General features: G+C 41.6%; 1 protein-coding gene across 1 annotated transcript in view; it reads left to right on the forward strand.

The window, feature by feature from the left end:
* Positions 1-4797, forward strand: part of yjefn3 (YjeF N-terminal domain containing 3) — a 45011-nt gene extending 40214 nt beyond the window's left edge. Inside the window, exons 4-6 of the mRNA XM_035412456.1 lie at positions 2248-2361; positions 3412-3562; positions 4006-4797. Of these exons, the coding sequence (XP_035268347.1) occupies positions 2248-2361; positions 3412-3562; positions 4006-4202 (462 nt within the window). The 3' untranslated portion in view covers positions 4203-4797. The remainder of the gene's footprint in view (positions 1-2247; positions 2362-3411; positions 3563-4005) is intronic.
* Positions 4798-8759: the final 3962 nt, after the last annotated feature.

An 8759-nucleotide genomic window follows, 5' to 3' on the forward strand; every position in this document is an offset into this window, starting at 1 on the left:
GTGGGTGGTGGCCAGGCCTCATAACCCAACTGCTTCTGGTGGCTACTGATCTATCACAGACTTACGGTGTACGATAAAAGACATTACAGCTCATTCAACAGACATTCAACAGACAGGACTGCGGGCTTTGGAAGGCAGAGTTTTTATTGCTAAAATAGTGCAGCCAATAACTATGAAACACATGCTAAAAAACCTTCAGATGAGCGTGTGCCATATGAATTTGCCATATGGACTTCAGATGCAAGATTTATGGAACATTTAGATCTTCTATTGAAAACAGATTTTTTTTTCTGTAAAGTTGGTGGAATACTGTCTGCCAGCCATTCCAGTCAGACCTCATGTGAATTGGAGGTTCATCATGCCGTGTGTGTCACGTGTTGGAGATGTTTGAATGCACAGTCTGTTATCACACCCTATGGGAGTGTGATAACTAAAACATAACCTCCTGGAACCCCTCATTACTGTTTTAGATGGGATGCACCCTTCCAGGATACATTAAATAGCACGGCACACCTTTACAGATTGTGTTCTGGTGGGCCGGAGAGCTTAACAGCTTAAAACCTTAGCTCTCATTCTGCAGGCCAGGGGGAGGCCAGGATTGAGACTGAGTTGGTGGAGGACGGCATTTTCCCTGCTGCAGTTGAGCACGGCTGATTTTAACGTGGGACTCAGTCATCCGTGTTTGGCCTCAGCTTCAGTGTCCTTGGCACCATGTGTGTATTCCCGCTGTCCTGTTCTGCTTTGTGCTTTAAATAACCGAACGAGCGAAACGTTGGGCGTGGCTGGACCGAAATGTCCCGCGGCCGCGGCTGAACCTGAACGTGCGCATAGCGGGGATGCCATCGTGCGTCCTGATGGCTCGTCTGCCCCTCCACCTTTCCTGTCTGGGAAAATGGAAATGATTCGCTTTGCCCCTTTGTCTGGGACGTGGATGAATCCTTCTAAACGTCCACACCTGGAGGGTACATCACATTCACTCTGTAGTATCTTGAAAAACTTGTGGGACCTGCTTTTGAGCTGTTAGTTTACCTACCGTTAAGCAGCAACTCAGGCTGTTGGTTAAAGGTCATGGTTCATAAGCTATGTTGCCAGGCGGAAAAAAACAACATTTATTTATATTATCCCACATAAGAAAAATAAGCAAATACTGTAAAAAAATTTTTTTTAAAAACCTCAATGGTGTACTAGTTAAATAGTTAAAAACCTAACTTAATAATTAACATTAATAATAAATATATAATGTTATGAAATAATGAATAAAATCCAAAACAATATTTCAATTGAGCGCTTGCATCGGCCGTTCTGGCCTGCTCTTTACCTTGAGAGCAACCGTTGTAAATGGTTATAGACCGTGACCAAAGGAATGTCACGGTCCAGATGTTTACCTGTGAGAGCCCCGACTGGGTCGAGGGGAAGCTCGGGCAAAGTGCTCGGAAGCTTGAGAATAACAGTGAACCTGTAACCTCGGCAACAGGATGTGAAGTTGTTTTTCTTTCACCCGGAGAGGGAAAGCCCCCCCTACCCCCCAGGTGTCCTCACGGTGCAGTGTTTGTTCCTGTATCGTGTCTGGGGCCAATCGGAAAGGCAGGGGCAAATCCCCGGCCAATTGCAGCGCGGGGGATGCCCACAGGTACTCCGTGGCGTCTCCGCCTTCAAACACGTGCAGCCGCCGTTGCGTTCTTTGGTGAACACACACGGGCTTCAGATATGCAAACCAGGCGCTCCACAGTACAGCCCCTCTGATTTACAGTCCAGAGAGCCGATCCTCTGCATGCTGACAGGACGAATCATTCCCAGGGGCCCCTGGGCCTTATGAGGGCCCGGCCCTGCTACAGACAAAAGCACCATGACACTGTTGCCTAGCATGACAACAAAAACACACCTACGCCCAGAAGAGACAGTCTATATGTGCTCAGAGTCTATCTGTGGATTTCTGGTCTTTATCGTGGGACGCCACCTCCTGCCATTTTTATCCACATATCTCTGGCTTTTCGCTCACCTTGGCCTTTGATTGCATATCGCAGTGTAGTCAAATCCCAGGGGCCTTAGGAGAGTGACCTGACACACAGAACGAGAATGCTGAATCCCCAATGCACATTACAGATGGGGAACAGACCAACAGCTGACATCCTTTCTTAAAACTTAAATCAGTTCAGGACTTCAGCCACTCATAGTCAAGTTAAATTGGCTTGATTTAAAGGCTCTCTCTCTCTCTTCCTCTCTTCTCTCTCTCTCTCTCTCTGACAGGAGTATGAACCCACCATCTTCTACCCCAAGCGCTCTTCTCACAGTCTTCATCAGGACTTTACAGTTCAGTGTGAAAAGATGGACATCCCCTTCCTCTCCTACCTTCCGACAGAGGTGACTGGCAGGGGCACCACTGAAAAATTCCCAACTCCACTGTAGGAGCTTAAATATGAAATGAAAAGGGTTTCCCCCCTACACAGTTACTAATGACAAATATCAGATGCTAAATAAACAATGAATAAATTCAAAAACAACATAGATCATTTTTGTAAAGCACCATTGATTAAGACATGGTGCGGTCAGATTTTAGGACCATGCAATGTGTCCAATTCTGTAAAATGACATATATTTTCCCACTGACAAAAGGAGACCTATCTTCATAAAAGAAATGTCTTGTTTCACGCATAGGCTTTCTCAAATGTAACATGCTTCAGCATAATGGGCTTTACTGTTGTGTGGTTCTTTAGTGCTGCGTAGGTGTTGTTCTGCAGCAAGGATGCCATGGCATAGGAATTCTGTGAGGCCTTTTTGTTTTTGTTTTTGTTTTTGTTTTTTATCAGAGTGCCTGACTTTAGTTAATTTAATAGCCAGATAGTTTTTCTCAGGTTTCTTAAAGTATTTTGTCTGTAATTAACTCACTGCAAGTTCATTCTGAAATGACACTATTTATTGGAGAAAAGTGTGGAGCCTTCCAAAACTGCCTATTTTTAGTGCCTTCTACCAACAATTACCCTTTGGTGACATACAGTATGTGTGCTTTAAAATGTGACATTTGTACTTCTATGGAATGTGGCATTCACGCAAAATTGTATTAATAATTTAAGCGCACATACATGGTATAAAATGAACTGAGATTCAGAAAAAACTACACTGAAATACCAACAGACAGAAGTGCATTTACATAAAGAGTTTATTAGGTTGGTAAAATCCCGTTCCCAAAATGTTTTTTTTTAATGTATATGTACCCCTTTGTTGTGAGATAACAAGACTTTTTTCCGGTGATGTGCAATGGCGCTACTCTTCGGACACACAGTTGCAATTTTTGGTGTAAATGTAATGTGAAAAGTTCTTGAAATCTTTAAAAACAATGGGTGATTTTTCTTCATTGTGCTGGAATGAGATGAGCTGATGAGGCTGTCTTTGTGCTGTGATTAACGCGTTCAGGTGCAGTTGATAAATGACGCCTATAACCTGGTGATCGATGCTATCCTCGGGCCCGAGACAGACCACACGGACATGAGAGAGCCCTATACGAGCATCCTGCTCACCTTAAAGCAGATCAAGATCCCCATCGCCAGCGTGGATGTGCCATCAGGTACCATTACTCTAAGGAAATCCAAGCCGCAGTGTCACCAGTGGTTCGATCATGTACAGCCTCCTAAACCCAGGGCATGTTTTAGCAATCTGAAACGCACTAAAATTCTCAGAACTATCCCTGCGGGTTCAATTGATTTGTTAAAAATAACAGAGGTTTTAAAATAAAAATGCACACTGGGAGAGTAAAATGGTGGTGGTGGTGGTGGTGGTGGTGATGATGATGATGATGATGTAGATTATTATTATTATTATTATTATTATTATTATTATAAAAGCAAATCCTATGAAAAGTCTTGTGAATTTATTAAAATTATTTTTTCATCTTGTGAAATACCAAGAACATTTTATAATACATGACATATTTATCATTGCCTTGACCATAAAGTATTGATTGCCGATACAGACTTTGAGCAAGACTGTATATATCTCTGATAAATCAAGGTTGGGATGCGGATGAGGCCAGCACAGATGGAATAAGTCCAGAGGTCCTCATCTCCCTCACGGCACCGAAGAAGTGCGCTGCCAGCTTCCCTGGGAAACATTATTTGGCTGGACGGTTCCTACCTTATGACATCCAGAAGAAATATGAGCTCAATCTGCCAGAGTACCCTGGCACAGACTGTCTTATAGAATTGTAATGGGCACACCTGAGCTATTCTTTCCATAAAAATATACAAAAAAATATATACAAACACATTTTTGTATTTTACAGTTTGTTACAGTGCTATATTGTTATTGTGCTCTATAATATGAGTCTGAAGCATATTGTGGCCTAGTCAGAGTTTTATTTCTCTGCTAATAAAAAACAATAGAAAGAAATATTATATATTTAGAGTATGTAAGTGGTCTGAGTTACAGTATATGAAGTAAATTTGCAAAATAGTTTGAGGATTGTTCATGTTAATTGCAAAATTCCTTTTTTAATTTCCCTCCCAAATAAACAGGACCATTTTCACCAATGGCAACGTGTTATGAATGCTGTGCGGCATAGGTATTTCATACCTTTAACCTTTGGCGTTCTTTTTTATTTATTCTTACGATCACCATTTTTGATGTTCACACCACCTGTAAAATATAGCTGCTGTTCTTGTTTTCCCTGGCTGCATTTACATTCTGTTTCTTCATTTATCTGATATTACGATGCTCTCTTTCCTGTATCCAACCGATTAACTTGTTTGATATTGAGCAGTTGTAGGGATTATTCTTAGGTTAATTAAAGCTCTTGACAAGCCACCAAGTTTATAATGAGTGTTTATGTGCAAATTCTTTTTTTTCCAGCATAAGAAAAATTGAGGAGGATGCTTGAGAAAAGGCAAAAAAAAAAACCATGAAGGAGAGAAGTGGAGAAACAAGAATACCATGCACTAAACATAAAACTGCTTTCCCCTGCATTTGCCCCCTGCACCCTCCCCCCCCCCCCCCCCCCCCCCCCCCCCACCCCAGGAATAGAATTAGGTATTATGCTGCAAGTTATTTCTGTGTTTGACACGCTGTTCCACAATCTGCACACCTGCAAACCAGGGACTATTTTCCACCCTACTGATTTCTCTGGCTACAGCACTTTACAGTGATTCATGATGACCACTGTGGCTGATTGTGGCAGTGAGAGAGGTCTTAGTAACTAACAATATTGCAATAGCCATAAAATACAATATTTGACCCACCTTAAACAGTGTACCTTGCTAAGAAGTGTGGTTCAATCACACCTTACAGCTGAAAAGCCGAAGGTGATTAAATTCTCGCACAGAATCTCAAAATTTGAGATTGCTCTTGAGCTGGGACTTTGGGACAGACGAGAGGAACAGCGTGGTCCCCTGCAGCTGGTTCTAATGATGGCAGCCGGGAAGCAGAGGTACTGCAAAGATGAACACGTCAAAGAGACAAAATTACTGCAGATGTACACAGTGTTGGAGTGCCCCTTCATTCCAGTACTGTGTTAAATCCTTGAATGTTACCCAAAATAAAAAGGGAACACTTTCATATTACTTTTTTAAAGTACTCACTCAGTATGGCTTATCTTTATTGTAGTGAGTCATAAAATGATCATGCACACACACATTTAAAGCTGCAACATCCTCATTTCAAATGAGTACAATGAGTACAAGCAGGTCGGCTTAACAACATATATTCTAAAACTGATACAATTCAAGATACAGGAGATGGGCAAAGGGGTCAGTGGCAAACATCAGTGTTTCCATTACAACACATTTATTTCCTATTAAAATATTTGACTGCTGATGGAGGAAGCAGCCTTAGAAATGATCTTTCTCTCTCTCATTCGATCTCTCATTAAATGAACACGCTCCTTTAGCATTGAATGGCAGTAATGAGATTATGCCACTAGAGGGCGTTAAGGCTGATGAAGTGGTCATAGTGCCTTTCGTATTCCGCTTGGTTTCTGATGTTGTGCAATGTAGACAACATGTTTTTCATTCAGATAGCATTTGTAACCCACCTAAATAATGACAATTGTCAATTGAACAGTAAGAATCATAAGCAATCTTGGACGCTCTTCCTTGGCTATAAAATGTAAAAAAGATATGATAACAATGACATACAGTAAGCTAGTATTAAATATTGTAGAAATAGATTGCAAAAGTAGCATGTTACTCCAAAACCTGGACTGTGATATTCCTTAAAAAAATTCAATACAAATACAATGACCTAATGTCTGCCTACTGTATAAAAATGCCCTAAAACCATCACAAAGGACTCCCCCCGTGAAAAGCAATAAACATGAAGACATACGCTGGTAATCACACCTGTCAGCACTACAAAGACGGCCTCAGACGTACGAGGAGCGGAGAGCACCGTGCGCGGATACTCCCCGGCCTGGAATGGGTCTTCCACGTTGCGTAACCATCATAAAAGGACGGGGAAAGGAGAAAGGCTTAAGGCTCAAGGTGAAAGCATATGGTTGCCGAGACACGGCAATAAATGTTCGCTCGGGAAGCCTGTTCTCAGAATCGACCTCCTGCAAGGCACCGGGAGCTACGCGGCCTTACGAGGCGCCGGTGACCTGGAGGTGCTGACGCGGAGCTCCGGGGGGATCCCCCGGGCAGGTGTCCCCACCGCTGGATCACATTTCTCTCTCCCTTTGAGGCTGTGAGGCAAATGTACACTGCACATAATATGTGTCTGCCTTTCAGGGTTGTGCCATTTTTTATTTACAGTGGAAAAAAAGAGTTTTTTTAAAGGGACAAAACCAGAACAGCCTACCTGCAACGTGCTTCTTTCTTCAGAGAAGTTTTGTGACTTGAACATTTTAGAAAAATTAAAGTCTTACATGACTTTATGAGATCAGAATGAGCTGGGGGGGGGGGATGCAAACTGCAAAAAATGAAACTGCAGTTTCTTGCTAGTAACAATGATGTTTAAGTAGTGGTGAAAATATGCAATACTTGCATACATGCATTAGTTAAAGGACAAAAGCGTTTATTCAGAACCTTATATTTTTATAAGTGATTTTCTCTCATCTTCCCTGTAAGAATTATGATGCATTATTGATGAATTACAGGAACACTATTGCACTTTGTCTGAGACTAAATGCGTCCTTTGGGGCCTGTTCTATTTCTGTGTGTTCTTTTGGGAGGTATAAAGGCTTTTTAGAAAGGAATTATTTGATAAGCCAATGTTTGTCATAACTGTAACGCTTCGGGTGTATACATGTGAGAAGGGTATGGAACAGTTTATGTATGAGGCAGTGTGTTCAGGGCTGGAAAAACCTGAAAAGGTCAGAAGAATACTAACATTGTGGGTGGGATTCAAGGTCATTGTAGTGGAACGTTGATCCATTCAGTTAAGTAAAGAATATGAAACCAAGGATTCTTAGACCATAGTGGAGATTTGCGGCAACGGTTAACTAAACAGAACCAAGCTAGTCTCTCTCTCTGCTGAGGCAGAATAAGGTGGTTCTGGGATTGAAATAGAGGTTTGTAATGTGGCTGAATATTCATAAAAGTGTTAATGAAGCATAAGAAGGGATCTTTGCTCGTCAGTGTAACCGTACGTGCTAATTGAGGAGCATCACTTTTCCAGAAGCATTTCACAGCCAGCGCCTCTAGAGACTAGCCGTCGTTTTAACGACAAGACAATTCCATGCGTTATTATCATAGCCTTAAGAGCAGAGATGGAGTTAAGGGGAAAAATGTTAACTCTAAGTCTTCATAAACAGCTCAGAAATCCAGCAAAGTACATGAACATAATAATAAATACAGACACAGCACTCAGCATAATCATCAAAAATCCAGCAGCAGAATTATGTTAAAAGAGCACACACATTTGCAATAATTATTGCTTTAATTTCTCACAAGAGCAAGATACTTACCATAAAGTACACACATACGCACACACATACACAGACATTCATGCAGGAGCACATCCAGTCACACACAAGCAACGATCCTTTGACAGTACTTGTGTTTCCACAAATCATACACAAACCTATATCAGTGAAAACAGAATGAAAACTGTGATGCATAAAATTAAATTTCTAGACTCCCCGTTGGTTTAGATAGACTGTAGATTAAGCAGCTTAACCTAAATTACCTCAGCACTACTTTGGCTCTATAAATAGATGACATGTCAAATGGGAACTAAGTTCCCCTTTCCCCTGGGATAAAGTAATCTGCCAAACAAATAAACAAAACAGATTTTTTTCCACCACTAATTGAGCACAGACTAAAAGCTTATTAAGGCAATAGAAAATCACCCCTGGATAGCATCTAAATGTCTAATGAGGTCTGATCAGTTTGTTCCTTTCCTGAAGCATGTCTAACAATATTTTGTTGCGCAGTGTTTATTGACTGGCACGCCATGTGATGCCACTTCCTCCTCTGGCAGGAGGGCACGGCGCAGTCGGCTCAGCGGCTGTTACAGTCGCAGAGCCGCAGCGCAGACGTTCCCCGTCTGCTGTCCGCTGCTTCCATGCAGCCTGAGCGAAGGCAACTGGTGCAGAGGTCTGCTCTCAGCCAGACCCGCAGAGAGCTTTTACATGTCAGCAAAATTAAGAAAACTGCTCCTCTTGAACCTATACAGGACTGCTGTAAGATCAAAGCCAATCTATAGTAATATGTGTTTCATATATAGGAAACACATTGGAATACACAATGATTCCTTGGGAAGAAAAAAAAAACACATACTATACATGGATGTGCTATTATGATTTTAATAAATTATTTTCTTTTATTGATTCC

The sequence above is a fragment of the Anguilla anguilla genome, chromosome 4 (assembly GCF_013347855.1).
Source record: "Anguilla anguilla isolate fAngAng1 chromosome 4, fAngAng1.pri, whole genome shotgun sequence".
In the NCBI taxonomy this organism is placed as follows: domain Eukaryota; kingdom Metazoa; phylum Chordata; class Actinopteri; order Anguilliformes; family Anguillidae; genus Anguilla; species Anguilla anguilla.